An 18,505-nucleotide genomic window follows, 5' to 3' on the forward strand; every position below is an offset into this window, starting at 1 on the left:
GGCCAACTAATCGGCTAACCAACGAATCGATTATGAAAATAGTCATAATCGATTAGTTGTCGATTAATCGATTTGTTGTTTTAGCCCTATTCTGCAACCTTAGTGGAGATAAAAGGCACAAAACTGGAAGAGTAACGAAAATGGTTCCAAACAGACCAGGTAAGGCAGTGGGCCTGAGATTTAGCCTGCTCACAAGCAAGCATAATTTTCCATATATTCAATATAGTTCACTTCACAAGCCCAGGCAACGAGTGACGGGGGCTCAGGCTGGAGTCAGCTTCTGGCAATAACAGAGTGAGCTGCTGTCAAAAAGTGTCTGAATAAACTTTTCGTAATTTGTTTGTAGGATCATCACAGCAAGGAGAGTACCACAATTTGAGGTTGATTAGGGTATTTGTCTCCCACCCAAGAGGCACTAAGCGCCCGAGTAGAAATGTACCTTAGAGGAAAAGAAGGAACCTGACCCCTAATAGAACAGGCCTGCACCACCGTCTGTCTGATCCATTTGGAAAATTGTCGCGGCAGACGCGGCCAACCCTTTTCAGGGTCCATCCGTAAGAACAAAAAGGTGAGTCTGATTTCCAAAACGACTCGATAGCCACCAGGTACATCCTGATTGTCCAGACCATATCCAGAGAATGCCAGGCAATCTCCTAAGGATGTTTAGGCTTGGGACACAGGGAAGACAAGACTGTGTCTTCATGCAGATGGAAGCCAAAAAAAACCTTAGATAGGAAAGACTGACAGGGGCGAAGCACCACTTTATCTCTGTGAATATCTAGTCCGTCACACAGTCCAACGGTGTATTGTAGTTCTCACAGAAACAGAAAATAACAAAAGAGGAAAAAAATCAGTTTAAAATAGAAAAAAAATGCTAGGACCAGAGAAATCCCAGCAAGGAACTAGATCCTTACTCCTGACTAGGCAGAAAAAAAAACTGAATGCCTATAGCAGGAAGTGGGAGTATACCCTCTGGGACTGCCCCATAGGCGTGGTAAAGCTTATTCCTGCCTAGTGTCCTACTCCTGTAGTGGGCAGCATAACCCAATGGTTAAGAAGATTCTGGAGCGGTGTCCATCAATGAACGAAAGAGAAATTACAGTTTCTACGACAATGGTAGTACTCTGTCCCAGTCCATTTCATCTGCCGATATATTCAAATCCCGCTCCCACTTGAAAAGAAATGAAGGCGAGTTCGGATTAGATTCTAGCAGCAACATTTTGTATATCAGAGAGCGAACAATCAGGCCTGGTGTCTTTGTTGTGATTTTTGAAGAGGATTAACTATTTTACAGTACATGCAGCTAGAGAAGTCAGTGATGGCTTGTTTTAAACGTCTTTCAAAGCTAGTTAAGAATATGTAAATACTATGTTCATAGTTTGGGTACAAGCAGTCTTTAAAGATCTACTATCTTTATAGAGCTCATTCTAAAGACGGAATATCTTTCTAATGGGAGTGCACAGGTGGAAAGATACACCAAAGTGCATTATGCATAGCACGGAAATCGAGATACGAAAAACACTGGGACTGTTTTTGAAACGAAGGGTGTTTTTTTTTCCCCTCACATGGTGCTTGTAGAATACTACCAAATTGAGGTTTGTTATTTGACTATATATTCTAGATTGTAAGCTCTAACGAGCAGGGCCCTCTAAATCCTCCTGTATTGAATTGTATTGTAACTGAATTGTCTTCCCTCATATTGTAAAGCGCTGCGCAAACTGACGGCGCTATATAAATCCTGTATAATAATATATATGACACTGTTTATTTATAGATTCCAGATTTTTTATCTTGGATCTAGCTTTAAGGGGGTGGCTGCGCTATTTTGTGGATTAGACGATTTATGACATACGCCTGTTCATGAACAGTCTAGGACTAACGTTTCACAGATATTTAAATCATGTAAGAAGAAAAAAAAAAAAAAAAAAAAAAAAACTTACCCCCAGAACCACATTGGTACAGATCTGTGTACTACTGTTATAGGATGGTGTCTGGTCACTAAAATTTCCTCTAACAAGAGTGCCATCAATAGACTGCATTGTAACAACCTGCACAGTCACATTAATCTGCAGTGAAAAATAACAATGAGGACATAAATGATTATTCCGGAGTACAAGCACAGTATTATTTGATATACTGGTAATTTAGGTAATAAAAAAAGCCGATTCTTTAATAAAAAAAATTATCTGCCTAGATAATTGCCATCAACTGCATTATGTTTTTTAAAGTGTCAACATTTAAACACATTTTTTTTTCTTGTTCATCAAAAATTATATTTATTTTTGCTTTTATTTATTTTTTATACAAGTTTAAATTTGACTAAGAGCACTACAATCAAGATATGCAGTATATGATATAGCACTTACCCCACTTTGTGAATTTGGTACCTGTTAAAAAAAAAAAAAGTCAAGTATCAAATGTTGCAAGGCACCCAAACCAACAGGTTTCCACTTCAAAAATACATATAACATTTTTACCACTTACAGGTAAAATCTGAATGCCTGTATAAGTTCTCAGGGTCAGGACAGGGACTGAACAATTCTCTAGCTGTACATCTTGAGTGCATGTAGAATTCTGTCTCACCAAAAAGCCTATTAAACAAAAATAATTTATTGATGGTTATAAAAAATAAAAAAATAAAAACAGCACAAAGGAACTTGTGATTCATTTTCTGACTACTTAATCCAGAGAAGGCCAATACAGTACTTTTCTGCCTCGCTACAATAATTTTCAATCGGTTTTTAAAAAGGAACACAAGGAATTGACACTCCCTGTTTATGTTGTGGATTCTGGCACGCGGTTTCCTAAAAGGGCTATTTCACACTGCCGGGACAGAATAGGAGTCTATGAAACAGAGTACACTGCGCTGCCCCTGTGCACGCTTCACACTTTACGATTTGGTATTGTGAGCAGAATTGCTAAAATTCTGCCTGGGATTCCATGTTGCGTGGCTATCAGCACAAGACGCGGTGTAAGTTTGGTACCATTAACCTTCAATGGCACCAGAAATGTGATGCAATTGTTGCATGACATGACTATGCTGCAATCACGGCAAACCATGCCTATTAAGGCCCCGTTCACATTATCTGCCCTGTCCATCAGTCCTTCTGCCCTACTGCTGCTCTCCTCCCTTGTAAAATGACAGTTGGGAGTTGCCGTGCAAATCCAGTAGCTGTTGACGTATCTGCTGTCATAAAACTGACTCAAGTGTTAAACACTGTTCAGAAGGGAGATAGAGGGATACACGGCAACCGTGTTACTTTTGTAACTACTGATCATTAATCTTCAGATCAAAAAGGTATGAGAATAATCTGTATATATTGTCAGTAAGGACCCATTTACATTAACACGTAGTGGGAATGAGCGTACCCACTAGGCAATTTTGACAGCACGATTTTCACATGATTCTGCATGTCGCATGGGCTACCCTATGTGCATTTGTCATCCGAAAAGAAGCTCTTGCTCCTTTCCAGGCAAAAAGCTTCATACAATTTAAAAGGCACGGTTTGCCACAATAGCCAATTGATCCTGTTGCAGGTCAATCGCGGCAGAATCACATCATGTTTGGGGTAACATTGTAGGATAATGACACCCAACTGCGCACCAGCGATTGCCATGCAATTTAGAGTCACAGGCAACATTGTGGCATTTCTGCCTGCGATTCCAAATCGCTAAGTATGAATAGAGCCTAAAAATTCCGTGAAGCTTGTCATCCGAAAAGGAGCAGGAGCTTCTTTTCGGGTGACAAACGTGAATAAGGCTGCCCTATCTCGTTCCCGCTACGTGAGATAAGGTGAACAGGACCTTACTGAAAACATATAGAGATTGAAGCTCATGGCTTTGATCTGCAGAATGAATACAAATGATACAAAAGCAACATTGTTCCTGAGTATCTCTCCATCTCTATTCTGAACAGGGTTTATAAACTCTGAATCAGTTTTATGACAGCAGATACTTCAAAAGCAGCTGATAATACACAGCAACTTCCAAATAGGATTTTATAAGGGAGGAGAGCAGCAGAAGGGCAGTAAGACTGGATATATTACACACACCCTGTATAATTCACATTTTTTTTTTTTAAATGTGTAGCATGTCCAAAACTGTTTAATAAAGCAGCAAGCAATGTACAAGCCAATGTACAATTGGCAATAATCTTTAATTATGCTAAGTGCAGTACACAGATCTTTTACCGGATGCTAACATATTCTGCATTATATACATCATCATGGTCCTTGACACTACCATGAAGATGTCCAATCTACCCACAAAAAGCAAAAAGTAGAAGCTATGAGAAGTTTTGACAAAGGCACTTCATGCCAGCAGATTTTCATGGCGGGGTTCAGTAGTCAAATCGAACTGCACATCAGTCTTTCGAAGGAAATCCAACCTACACTAATTTAGACTTGGGACTTCCTTGAAAGTTAATAAAGCCATATTTACCATGCAACATGAAATTAGCTTACCTATAGGGTTACTGCCAACACACGTTTTTGTCCCCAGAGGAGCTGGAAGCTTTAGGTAAGAGTCTTGAGTCAGAATAGGTACACCATACTACAAATAAAAAAGGTTTAATGTTATAATTTGTTTAGCGCAAACAAAATAAGTATCTAGCAAGTTTACTTGTTGGCCTAGAACAGTGGTTCTTAACCACCGGGCCAGAGTCTTCCACTTGCCAGGCCCTGGCTTCCTGTCTGCTCTGACAGTTAGACTTTAGCTAGACTGGGGCCACAGCTCAGGGGGGAGTTCGCTCTCTTGCCAACTCCTGGAGTGGGGGAGGAGATAGGGCTACCCGGGCATCTGACAGTCCTTCAAAGTGCTGCACGCCAGGCTCTGTCTAGTGCAGAGTAGCAGCCAGAGTTAGCTAGAGGGAGACCTGCGGCTTTGCCCTTGTTCCAGGGGCCAATGGGAGTACAGGATGGCACAGATCTTCTGTCATGAAGGATCTCAGCATATATGCTGAAAATGCCTGCCTGTGAAAGCCCAAGCTTGTAACACTGCAGTTGAGCCCCATTTGTAGGGAAAAAAAATCCCATCTGGAGCTGGAGTGGGTAGAGGAACTTGATAATCGTCACATAACTGCTTCAGAAATAAACAGAAGCTTCTTGAAGACTCCAAGTTTGGCTGAACTGCAGTGCACATAGGACCCAGACCTAATCTTTAATTACAGTTACATACAGCTTGGTCCAGGACACACCCACAGCCAATAAGTGCACAATAAATAAACAACTGCAGATTGAGGATATCACTCATTCCAGCATTTTCCTTGACTGCTGGCTATGCTGACCCTCCCAGCTAAATGCTGGCAATATACAGACACATTCTGGCACTCTAATTACGGTAATTGCTTTTAAAAACACATTTCACGTCACTTTTTTTCCTTCACAAGTACATTAACAAATTAATCTGCATTAGTACCTGCACTGTCCAGGGCTCAGCTTTTCACTGATCGAGTCTAGTTCTAGATCGATCTAGTTACTTGGCTTCCAAGCAGAATGTCTAGATTCTACATGGGGACAATAGATAATGCAGCTAAAGGCAGGAGCAGACATTGGACCGCTATATTTACCATTGATGGTTCTTCCATATCCAAACGGGTGATTTTTTTGGGGCAACTGTTTTTACTCTATATGCAGGGAAATTAGCGGCACACAATGTGCCATCCAAAAATGTTTTTTTTTTTTTTTATCATCTCTGCTTTGTTGGCAATCACCCATGGTTCACCTAGCAGAACTGGTCTTAAAGGATGTTGTTCTATGGATTATCAGAGATTTCAGTAAAATTAGAATTATGGAATTGGTTTATTGTTGTGGGTTTTTACCCAGCTCTTTGGAAACTTCTCTCAATAAAATGCCTCATGAGAATAACAGTGCTGATTCAATGCACCTGTGTTTATATGTACTCAGAAAGAGGAACTGAACACATTGTTATAAATAGAACTGCGCCCTTATTATGTATTTAAAATGCAGTACAAAGTTTGCACTTGAGTACATTTTTATATTTCACCATTTAACCCAAAAGAACCAAATGCAAGATTATATCAAACACAAGGTATTCATTTTGTTCAAAGAGAATCAGTCAATAATTGGGTAACTATAAATCTAAACATCTGCTCAAACATTTAAAACTGTACAATTTTACTGGTCAAGTACAATAAATTTGCCCCACTATCTGTCTTTTCTCCATTTGAGGACAACAACTTTTAGACATTTGTCCCATTATCTCTGTTTTCTTTCCTGGAACACATCTGCTCAAGCTCTACAGTGGTTGCTTAGCCTGCTGGTATCAAAGAATGCTCTGGGCTGCAGCAGCAGAAAGAGTCAGTCAATTAACATACAGTAAGTGACAAGGTCATCTAGAGCGGGGAGGTCCCCAACCCCCAGGCCAAGGACCGGTTCCGGTCTGTGGCCTCCTTGCAGCCAGGCCACGAAGGCTCCACTGTAAGAGGTGCGGTGGGAGAGCAGAGAGAGGACTTCATCTCTCCCCACCCGCCCTGCATCACCGCTGATCTGCCGTTACAGCTGGGCCATGAAGGCTGCTCCATCAGAGGTGCAGCAAGTGAGCAGAGAGATTATATCATCTCTCACTGCAACCCCTGTTCGGCCCTCAACTACAAAACTGCACATGTGCTGGTTTACACGCTCGGGTCGGGTGCCATAGCGCTGGCGGCAAGTGACACGCTGCATCCGGTGGCAAATGACACGCTGCAGCCGGTGGCAAGTGACACGCTGCAGCCGGTGGCAAGTGACACGCTGCAGCCGGTGGCAAGTGACACGCTGCAGCCGGTGGCAAGTGACACGCTGCAGCCGGTGACAGGCGACAGGGGAAAGTGACACTCAGGGCTCCAAATGATTCTGAATTATGGTGAGTTGTATGAGTTCATTTTATATTACAATATAATCATAAAAATAATGTGCTTCAATCATCCTGACACCATATCAACCATGGTGTCGTGATGATTGGAGTGCTAACACCAGCCATTTCCCTGGCAAATCCCACCACAAAACCCCCCTTCCCAAAAAAAAGTCCCCCTCCTGGCACAAATCCTCTCCCCTCCACTCCAGATCGCCCCCACCCAGTACAAATTCCCCTCCTCCAATCCCCCCACTCAAATACCACCTAATCATCCCTATTAGTACAAATCCTCATGTAAAAAAAATTTCCCCGCCATTATATCACCTTTCTAACACAACCCCCCCCCAAATTCCCCCTCCTAGCACAAATCCTCTTCCCCCTCCTAATACAAATCCACCCAAATCACCACTCCTAGCACAACTCTCCAAAACCACCTCTATGGCCCACCCTCTGTCCCGGGCCGGGATGTCAGGAGAAAAAGAAACTATCTCTTGGGAATAATGAAAGGGTCAAGAATAGCTTACTACCATTAGGCCATGGGCAAGATTTACATGGATATAAATTAGATACAATGGGACAGGGTCTGTTAATTTAATTCTTTACTGCGCAAAGGCAGTTGCAACAAATCCTGTAAAGTGAAGATGCTTTTATGAACAACCTACAAAGTGTATAAACTTGAAAAAAAAAAAAACTTAAGTCAGTATTTGGTGTATCCACCTTTGTCCTTAAAACAGTATAAATGCTCCCAGGTACATTTGCACACAGTTAAAGCAGAACTAAACTGTATCAAAGCACCACAAACAGAAAATGCTATTTAATTCATTTTTATTACTCAAAGCACACTCACCCATCCATATCTCCAAGCTTTATTTTGAGGAGTAATCACTTTGAAAAACACCCCCTAACATTACTAGGCACGGCCTTCTGCCCTTAGCTCAGGCCTGCAGGTGGGGAGGAGCAGAGCTAATAAAGCCCCACCTCCCATCAAGAATGCTGGGATGTATGACATAATGTTGGCCTAGGCCAGAAACCAGGAAGCAACTGAGAAAGCGTAAAAAGAAAGAGGGTAAAATTAAAGTAAATATAATATACCCTTACCATCTATTTATTAATGCAACAGCATAAGGATTAAAACTAGTTAAAGCGGCAGTAAACTGCGGCCTTTCAAAAAAATAAAAAATCCCCTGCCAAGTAATAGCGTAATGTGCTAGTATGCATCGCATACTAGTACATTATGAAATACTTCCCTTAAAACAAAGCCCTCCAGTGGTGCGCTGTCACCGCTGATAAGACTTCCATCTTCCCCAGGTCTTTTCGGGGGTTCACTGGCTACGGTCCTTTGAATGGCTGAGCCGCGATGACGTAACTTTTACGCACGGGAGTCACCGTTTACGGCATAGAGCTCTGAAGGGGTGGCACATGTATGCTGTCCCTTCAGAGTGCATGCGCCGGTGACGTCACCAGCTGTATACACTGTGAATTTCTCCAAGTACTTTGGACCCATGAATCCAAATTTGATTTTTTTGGCTGTAACAGAAGGCAGTTTATTCATTGATGGCCTGGACAGTGGGACATGGCAGAGATACTGCAGGGAACAGTGAAGCGTGGTAGAGGTTCCTTGCAGGTTTGGAGCAGCATTTCTGAAAATAAAGTTGGATTTGTTCAGAATGAAGGATTTCCACTTTGCTGAAGATTATAGGCAGATACATATTCATCTTCTAATACCATCTGCATTCTGCAGTAGGACAATGACCTCAATCATACAGTGAATGTCCTAATGAAGAACAAGGAGTCCTGGAAAAGATGGAGTGCCCTCTGGCCCCCCACAAAGCCCTGATTGCAACATCATTGAATTTATCTGGGGTTACACAGAGAGAAAAGCAACTGAGACAGCCTAAACCCACAACGGAATGGTGGTTAGTTCGTCTAGATGAAATAAGCTGTTGCTATTTTAAATGCAAAGGGCGGACCTGGACACACCAAATACAAATTTGATTTAGGTTTTTATGTTTATCCACTTTGTAGGTTTTAATTAATTATTATTAGTATAAATATAGTATTAATATTTTTTTAAATAAATATTATTCATTACATGTAAAAAGCATCCTCGCTAAACAGAATTTTTTCACAGCTGCCTGAAACTTTGCCACTGTACTGGACATACAATGCTAATTTCTGACCAACAGTATAACCGTAGTCCAGCCTTTTTCAAACAGGGTGCCTTCAGGTGTGCCTTGGCAAAATGCCTAGAAACTGCCCAAAAATAATATACAAGCCAGTGGGCAGATCAAGCCTGCCTATTAGTTACATAAAGCCGCAAGTTGTCATTGTGCACCATTACAACCTTCCAGACTCCAGTGTCCTAACAACCAATGATGTCATCGGTTGATAAGGAAGGATGTTGGGCACTTGCACAGCATCCTTGTTTGCCTCACCCCTGCCCAGCTCTGTCAGGATTGGGGTCACATCAGCTGAATGAAGGAAAGAAACTGAGGAAGAAGAGAAACATTGGAATACTAATCAGTACCTGTGTGCAAAGATGTGTTTGCTTTGGAAGAATAATATCCTTGAATGTTGGGTGTCCTACGTGTGTGGATGTTGCTGCGTTATGTAAAACTATTGGCTTAGTTTTTAAACTTTAGAATGGGGTGCCTTCGAGATTGTATGGGATTTTAAAGGGTGCCTTGACTGAAAAAATTTGAGAAACCCTGCTGTAGTCAATCAGCAAAAAAACAAAAAACCTAAATCTTACCTCATATCGGGATCGGTTACGGGCTGCAGCAGAGCCAACAGCATTTAGCACATTTTTATTATTAGCATTAAATTGATTTCCACCAAACTCTCCAAGTAAACTGTCAAAGTTTGCCACGGTTGGTTCATCTGGAGTTATATAGGACAAAGCTGGCTGGTCTATAGAAAGGAAAAACAGAGAGGCATACTATTTAAATACAGCTATATTATAGGAAACTCCAAGTAGTTTGGTTAAAAGGTGAAATAAAAGCAGAGGGATTGAACATAAGAAAAGTCTATAAGCCCCAGTTCACACTATAATCTGCATATAAAATCGCACAGGAACTGCACCACATTCCTGTGCAATTCACATCAATTCAATGTGGTGCGATTTTAGCCCATCCATTTAGAATACGTTCAAATCACACCGCATCGTACCAAACAAGTGCAGGCACCTTTTTTGGAGCCGCATCGCAACCGGATTGCATGGTTGTTTTGTACTATGGGATCTGGTGCAAGCAAACCGCACTGCATTTGCAGTGAGTTTTGGGGTGGGGGGTGGGGTCATTAACTTTGTATTGACACCTGCAGAGGAAGCTTTAAATTAATTCATAGAATACAAAGCTTACTCTGAATGGCTGAGCAGTGCTCAGCCCGACTCGATTTTGTTCCAGGAGCGAGACGGAAGTCCCCGTCCTGCTGCCGGACACACACTGCTGTATACTATATGAAGTTGAGGCTACAAAGTTTACACTGTGCACACACCCGCAACTGTTAGAGAAGTAAATTGTTCATTTGGACTAGGTTGGCCTGACCAAACTAAAGTTAAATGAAATCTAGGGATCAGCTTTAAAGCGTAACTCCACTTTTGTTGAGGAAAAAGGCCAAAGGCCTCCAAAGGCCGGAACTCAAGGCCTGCGCATGTGCCCCCTGCCCCTGTATCCAGAAGCCGGACCAGCGAGGAGGACTCCTCACCGCTGCGGACAGCAGACCTAGCACTTCCCGGGCTCTAGGAGGAGAAGTGCCGGTCACCGGGGGCCCCCACCGCCGATCACCACCATGGTCCTCTGACCAGGACAGGTATCAGCCGAGCTCCACATCTGCCTCCTCCGGGGAGGAAACACAAAAGACTGGGGAAGTCGGAGGGTGTCCACCCCTTTATTCAACTGATCCTTTGTGTTTCCTGTCTCTGGAGGAGGAGCCTATATCTCCTGTGCTGTCCTGGACAGACGACTGGAGAAAAAACAACATTCCCCTCTGGGTGATGTCTGTACATTGCAGAGATTTTACCAAACCTTTGTTGCAGATTCCTACCTTTTGTTATTCTGAAGAAATCATTGTTTGCGTCTCTGTGCTGAGCGGGTCAAATGGGAGTGGTTTCATAATTATCTACAAGCTGTGGCAGCTGCAGGGCTCTAATGAGGAAAGCCGCTGGGCCTGCATCCCTTTAGACGTGTTCCTATTGGGAGTATCTCACCAAAAATGACATTTTTGTTGCAGGGGACGCCAGAAATCTGGCTTGTATCTTAGTGCAGACTTCTTGGAAAATTGGTGAGCCAATCCCACAAGCAGGAAATGATGTTTCTGGGGTGTGTACAGAACAGCTCCCGGTAGCCATATTGCATTGCATTTTCAGAAAATTACAACAACTGCAGATCGAAAAGGAAATAATATTCAATTACAATATAAATTTGTGTCGCAACTGTATATGCTATATTGTTTTTTCTTAATTTGCTGACTTTTTCTCTGCACTAAAGTGGAGTTACCCTTTAAGTAATTTACTATATCCTGTTAAAAATTAAATGTTTCCCGGAGCTTAGCTTTTAGCCCATTTTGGGTGGAGTTTTTATTGTTGTCTATGACCCTGTTGAGCAATTTCAAATTATTTCTGTGTTTGTAAAAACAGAACAGAACTCAGGGGAGTGGTTGGTACTAGGACAGGAAGAATACCATTACAAATGTTTTAAGCCTTTTCAAAGGGGACACAAACCGCAAATAAAAACCATACCAAGGTTCTGCCCCTTGCCCAGTCTGGCAAAAACAGAAGAAAAAACTAAATATTTTGACTGGAGTTGGGCTTTAACAGGAATGATAGTAGAAAGATCAATTGCTAAGGGGCAAGAACTGGGAACAAACTGCAGTAAATTCATGCTACACACGGTATATTACTGTCAAGTCATGAAAAGATAGAACTTTTTGCTTTTGAAGTCCAGTTCTAATACAATATTTCATTTGTGAGACCTTGAATCTAAGACATGGGAATAATATCCAGACCATCTTAGAATGAAATAATATGTAAATACTATTTATTATGGTATTTAAAAAGGTGTGGAAGGCAGCCTGGCTTTTATTTAAAAAAAAAAAAAAAAAAAGGACCAGTGCCATCTCTGTAAATATGATTTATTTGTTGAGTCTTCGATTTAAATCCATGGAATGATCTTTACTTTCTACTTGGTCACGGCACTTACCAAGATAAATAAGGCACTGCACAAAAGATTACAAGAAACAAGCAGCACAATTTTTTCCTGAGGGAATCTAATCCATAACTGGCAAGGTTAATAAAAGTTCATGCCGGAGCACACTATAGGATTGGGAATAACAAAACCATCAACAGCAATGCCCCATCCCTGATGGAATCTTCAATTTTACTGCCCTATGATCCTTAAAAAAAAAAAATCAGACGCAAACAGGGGCATAATAATAGTTTTCCAGTATGGAGTATACCATGCCTAAGCAAAATAATACATAATTAGCAACCTGAACAATGACAACGGTGAGCATGATGATAACAATAATTAAATTGCATGAGGCAGTCTTAATTAAAAACAGGAATGGTTCAAAGACAGGTACTTTAAATGTTTGTTTATAAAAATAAAAATGAAGGAGAGAACATATATCACATTTTAGTAACATTGGGAAAGGATGACATTTGTTTTCTCTACATTTTAAAACATGATAGTACTCAATTTCTGGCAATTTTGATAACAGCTCAGAAAGAAATGGTAAATAATATGCCAACAAATACAGATATTCTATTACCTCTTCTCTAAGAAAATGAACATCTACATATGTATAATCCTGTAAACTGGGGATTCTTCCCTTAAAATAATAGTATGTTTAAAAAAAAAAAAAAACGAATATTAGTTACCTAACCACCAAAACCAAAATAAATTTGGGAAAGGTAATGACCAGTGCAAAAGCTTGAGGACACAAAGGTCTTAGTTAAACAAAGACAATAAGCCATCGTTCACATTGGAGCGACTTGTCATGTGATTTGACAAATCAAATTGACAAGTCGTGCCCTCTTGTCGGCAATGGCACTGTTCAAATCGGTGCGACGCCGCACCATTTTGAAAAAGTAGTTCCTGCACTACTTTTAGGCCCCTTTCACACTATTGCGATGCAATTTCACCGCGATTTTGCCACGATTTTGAAAGCAATGGCAAGGCTATATGCCTCAAAACGCATTAAAATCGTGGCAAAGTAGTGCAGGAACTACTTTGAAGTCAGTGCAACTTCAAAACGCACTGATATGAATGGGGCTCATTGAAAATAATGGAAAACGACTTGTCATGCGATTTTGCGGTCCAAAATCGCGGGACAAGTCGCACTAGTGTGAATGGGGCCTTAGTGATTTTGGGTGCAACTTGCATAGACATCTGTCCATAAAGCCGCACGGATGTCTTCCAAGTCACACTGAAATGTGGCTTTGAAATCGTGCCATTTCAGATTAAGTCGCGCGATTTCAAAGCGGAATTCAATGTGAACGAGGGCTTATAGACAAATATAGAATTTAGGAATCAGTCAAGATAAATCTAGGTGAGACAGGAAGACAAATACACACCCAAAAAAAAAAAAAAAAAAAAAAAGAAGAGCTTTGCTTGGATTTGGGCTGAAATGGGTGTAAATATGTTCAATATGTCAGCAAATCAATATCTACATTTTCTGCCATTACCCCTCTTTTAGGAATTGCATACATGAAAACAAGAAGGTGATAAAAAATAAAAAAAGTGATCAAACGTAGCGTATTTATATGATGTCATTTTAGAAGATAATCTAAAAAAGTACATTAAAAATAATATTTTATATCACTTTTGAGAAATCGGTTTTTCTAATGCTAAATTTTCCACCCTAAATATGGGTGGAACATGCAGCATGCTCCAAAAGGTGAACTTATCCTTTAAATGTATGACAGTCATGTGATGTAGCACTGAAAAGAGTTACAGAATTTCAGCTACAGAGCTTACCTCTAGCATCTCCTCTAGATTGTTTAAAAATGTGAAGTAGCTCCAAGCAATGAAGTCAGTTCCAAGCTCTAGGGCAGCTCTTCTCAACCAGGATCATCCAAGGGTTTGCTAGGGGTTCCATGAGCTGCGAGCAATAGTGGAAATTAATCACCCACTTACACTGTCCATCAATGTAAGGGGGCAATTTTCTACTGACATCCATTGTAACTAGTCACTGCTACACTGACCACCAATGTGAGGGGTCACATTTCAACAGACCATTATTATACTAGGGGGCACTTCTCTGCTGCCCACTACTGTAAGGGTACACTAACATTTTCACACTCTGATTCATTTCTCATTATCACTACTCATTTTTACTCTTCCTGCCTCCCAGCCAGAGATGTATAGTAACTAAGTAGAACTACTTCACTACTGTACTTAAGTACCGAAAGGCGGTATCTGTACTTTCCTAGAGTAGAATTTTTTTCTCATACTTCCACTTTTACTTCACTTCATTTTTTCAATGATTTCAATACTTCTACTCCATTATTTTTTTTTTTTTTGTACTGCATAGTTACTCGTTACAATTATAAAAATTACCACTGCCAGAACAGTAGATGGCAGGTTTCATGAAGCTCAAAACATGTGTTTTATCAGCGCAAACGAAAATAAATGCTACTGTATGTATAAATAAAAGCTGCATTTGAAATAATAAAAAACAATATGATGTTCAAACTTTTTACTTCTTTCTTTAATAACTACATAACCCAGTACTTGTACTTTTACTTTCAGTACTTGAGTAGCAATTTTTTTTTCAAAACTACAGGTACTTTTACTTTCAGTACTTGAGTAGCAACATTTTTAAAAAAACTACTTGCAATACTTAAGTACAAAAAATGTTGAATACTTTAGTACTTCTACTCAAGTCACTTTTTGATCGAGCACTTCCACTTCTACTCAAGTCACTTTTTGATCGAGCACTTGTACTTTTACTCAAGTATGGGTTTTGAGTACTTTATACAACTCTGCTCCCAGCAAACGTAGCCCTGAAGCCCCTGCCCCTCAGAACACCCGACATTGCACCTTTCAGCCAGCTAGCAACTCAGCCGCTGCATATTTCACCACTGCCCCTCCGTCCTACTCCCTCTTGTCACTTTTGCAGAGACATGCAAAGAGGAGAAAAGGCCCAGTTTGGAATTTCTGGGTTCTCTGTCCATTTCCTCCTCTCCTCCGAGCGCAGCCTCAGGAGGCCAGTCAGTCCTCTGGCGGCTCTGTGCGCATTGGGAGTGTTCTCGGGGAAAGAGGAGGTGCACATTTCTGGGCTGAGAGGAAGATGGAAAGCCAAAACGCTCAGAAGCCAACCACTTCCATTACTACAAATACCAGCAGGCATTTTCTAGATGTTCAACATACAAATGTATGCTTCATTTCTTTAACTTTTAAAGGTAAGCATTTTATCTGAAATACAACACCACCATTTATCTGCGCCTCCTTCCTAAACTATTAGGCCTTCTATATTATTATTTCAAAACGTGCAATTTCTTCACAAGACTGAAACTAAGGGGGGGGGGGATTAAAACTCAGTTTTACTTCCTGTATTCTTCATCTACAAAAAGAATAGTCTGCGGCCCAGTCATAATAATAGATAAACCATACTTTGCAAAAAAAAATAAAAAATACATACATCCATTTATTTTTAAATTTGAATGTCCTGCTGCATTGTCTGTAATACATTTTGACTGACACTACAAAATCCATAATAATGCAAGTAACAATTAAGGTTCAGACAGGGAAGTGCAGGGGTCTTTTCGGTCCACTGGCCTTTCCCAGTACACTTTATATGCATATGGTTCTAGAGCCAAGGGAAGGACCACCATACTTATGGTGATCACTGTGGCACTATATCAAAAATTCTCAAGTTAGACCTACCCCTGTTTTTTTCCAAATCCATAATAAATCTGACTTCTAAATTCTGTAGTTTTGTCCTCCAATATAGGTACCTAATAACAGCAATAAAGGACGCACCAATTAAAAAAGATCTTTGAAGAGCAACCAGCTTCAATGTGCCGATTCACTCAATCTCTGGCGAATGATGCGTTATCAACATGCATATGTAAGACGACTGGGAATATCAAAACTTGAAAGTGCAATATTAGATCAATTCGTCCCAAAAATCAACATGGGCATATATAACCGAGACAATCAATTTATAATAAATAAAATAAACAGGCAAGTCATTAAAAATCACAACCAGGTAACAAAATAATGTATTCCCTTTGATTGTACATAGGAAGTACTTACAGTTGGTTGTTTGAATACAGAACACATTGGGGTTAACCAATTGCACCGTTTCTGTTACCATCTGAGGGACATTTGTAGAGGTATTGATTGAGTAGAGAACAGATTCCTGTACGCATAACTGTCTATCACCCCTGTAGAGAAAAAAAAAAACATTTTGAGAGATCAAACAGTTTGCATGCTGGTAAATATGGTTACGGTCTATAAAATACTTTAAATATCTGGCACACACACACACACACTCTATATTACAAATAAAACATTGTCAAGATGATTTAACAAGATCTCAAAATGTTGCAGCTCTAAAATGGAATTTGCTATTCTAGGAAACTTACAGTTACGTAATGCTCACTAGATTTCTATGTATATTTAAAGCCAAACTCACAGTTTTAGTCTTGGACAGAGCAGACAATGCTTACAAACACACTTTTTTCTGCCTGTGTCCCATTTGGGAAATGCCCCTTTACTTTCCATCCTGAAGACACAACAGGAAGCGAGAGGAAATATTTCCAGGTAATCTTGTCACCAGGACAGGTGTCTCTAATGGAAGAATTCTCATCTCATGCTATGGTGACAAACCGTAACATTTTGGAATTTCAGTATAACAGAGAAAATAGAACAGTACAGCAACAATGAGTGCGTTTAAAATGACAATAAAGGTTGTATTTGGTTTTCTACCCAAGCGCTAAAGGATAAGAGACAACAGTCCGATACTGAAATAAAATATAAGAGGTATAAAAATCATAGGATATCGATTTGTGATAGTAAGACTACAAGGGCTGTAGAGACATATATACACTAGAAGATGCCAAAGAAGTGGGGAACAGTTTTCGGACTATCCAGGTAATATCACATAGTAAACACCTATTGTCTCTAGGATTCCATGGCACAAAAGGGAGATGTAGTGGAGGGCCTGGCGAGAAGTAGAGAAAAAAAAAATATTTATTGAAATATGTTCTTGTGGCCATAGCCTAACCTACACGAAGTAGACATCAGCACAATACTATATTATGTTATCCGTGTTAGATGTGCCGTATTGATAGTATATACCAATGCTACATAGGGAGAAAAAGAAAAGGAAAAAAAAAAGGAAGAGAAACCCCCTCACACCTGGCATTACTGGAGAGAAAAAAGACTCTCGCTGCCATGTTTGAGGCAATGAGGAGGCAAAGCCGAGAAAATCTCTGCTCTTGTGAACATCGTTGGTTTAAGATCGGGCTCAGCCAAGTAGGGGAAGCTGCATGCAGTAGGTTGTTTACCTTAAATGCAGATAAGCCCCCGTTCACACTGGGGCGACCTGTGAGGCGACCTGGTCGCCTCACAGGTCGCCGCAGGTCACCTCCCATAGGGAAGCTGCGGACCCGTTCCGATAGGAGCGACACAAGTCGCTCCAACTCAGAGAAAGGGTCCGGAGCTTCTTTGGGGCGACCAGGAGGCGACCGCCATAGACTTCAATGTTATGAAGTCCGTGGCGGCCGCTCCGAGGTCGCGGCGCGCTGCTCGCACCGCGACCTCGGAGGTCGCGGTGCGAAGTAGCGTCGCCCCAGTGTGAACGGGGGCTAATGCCTTTAAAAAGGTAAAAAATAAATAAAAATCCTTCTGCCTTTAGGACCACTTTAAATACAATACCTACATATTCGCAGTTGCTCTTGTAAACAAGTGAATCTCATTATAATCAGTGTAGTAGTTCAAAGGCATGTGTATATACAAAACATGCATACAGCATGTGCTCTAAAAAAAAATGTAAATCTATTAGCGCCACCTTGTGGTTCTAGAATCGGATACAGTTGCTTACTAATGGATCAAAAAAATAAAAAAATAAAAATTCCACGCTCCTTTAGGAGCAGTAAGGCATCATGTTACATCCCTGGCATATCACCTATAATAAACTACAATTATTTTAAAAGTGCATAGCATTATGAAATGTCTCATCTGAGTATCTGCAGAATAGAAGGCATAAAATACAATGCTGTTATAAGGTACTATAGACCAGTGGTCCTCAACTCCGGTCCTCTGGGCCCACTAACAGGCCAGATTTTAAGTATTACTTTGGGGAGATGCAGACTAGAATACTGCAATCACTAAGCATCAAATGAGATCACCTGTGATGTAATTTAGTTATCTTGCAAACCTGGCCTGTTAGTGGGCCCCGAGGACCGGAGTTGAGGACCACTGCTATAGACTAACAATTTTGTCCCCTGCTACACATGGTCTTAAAGAGTAACTATGCTTCTGTTGAGTTGAAAAAAAAATCCTCTCTTGGTTATCAATGCATATTGCAAGGATTTTAACAAACCTCGATGCAGATTCCTAGCTGTTTATGTTCTAAGCCCCTTTTCACACCAGGAATCGCACAGGAATGCATGATTATTGATGGGAAAAATAGTGATTCCAAG

At 40.7% G+C, this 18,505-nt stretch overlaps 1 protein-coding gene across 1 annotated transcript in view; it reads right to left on the bottom strand.

Annotated features, from left to right (window-relative positions):
• The window catches only part of TCTN1 (tectonic family member 1), a 92,793-nt gene that overhangs the window by 41,606 nt on the left and 32,682 nt on the right, over positions 1-18,505 (bottom strand). The window contains exons 3-8 of the mRNA XM_082243690.1: positions 16,113-16,243; positions 9,605-9,762; positions 4,464-4,551; positions 2,485-2,591; positions 2,367-2,387; positions 1,941-2,066 (exon numbers count right to left, since the gene is read on the bottom strand). Coding sequence (XP_082099816.1) covers positions 1,941-2,066; positions 2,367-2,387; positions 2,485-2,591; positions 4,464-4,551; positions 9,605-9,762; positions 16,113-16,243 — 631 coding nt within the window. The remainder of the gene's footprint in view (positions 1-1,940; positions 2,067-2,366; positions 2,388-2,484; positions 2,592-4,463; positions 4,552-9,604; positions 9,763-16,112; positions 16,244-18,505) is intronic.

The sequence above is a fragment of the Pelophylax lessonae genome, assembly GCF_965119305.1.
Source record: "Pelophylax lessonae genome assembly, chromosome: 1".
Taxonomy (NCBI): Eukaryota; Metazoa; Chordata; class Amphibia; order Anura; family Ranidae; genus Pelophylax; species Pelophylax lessonae.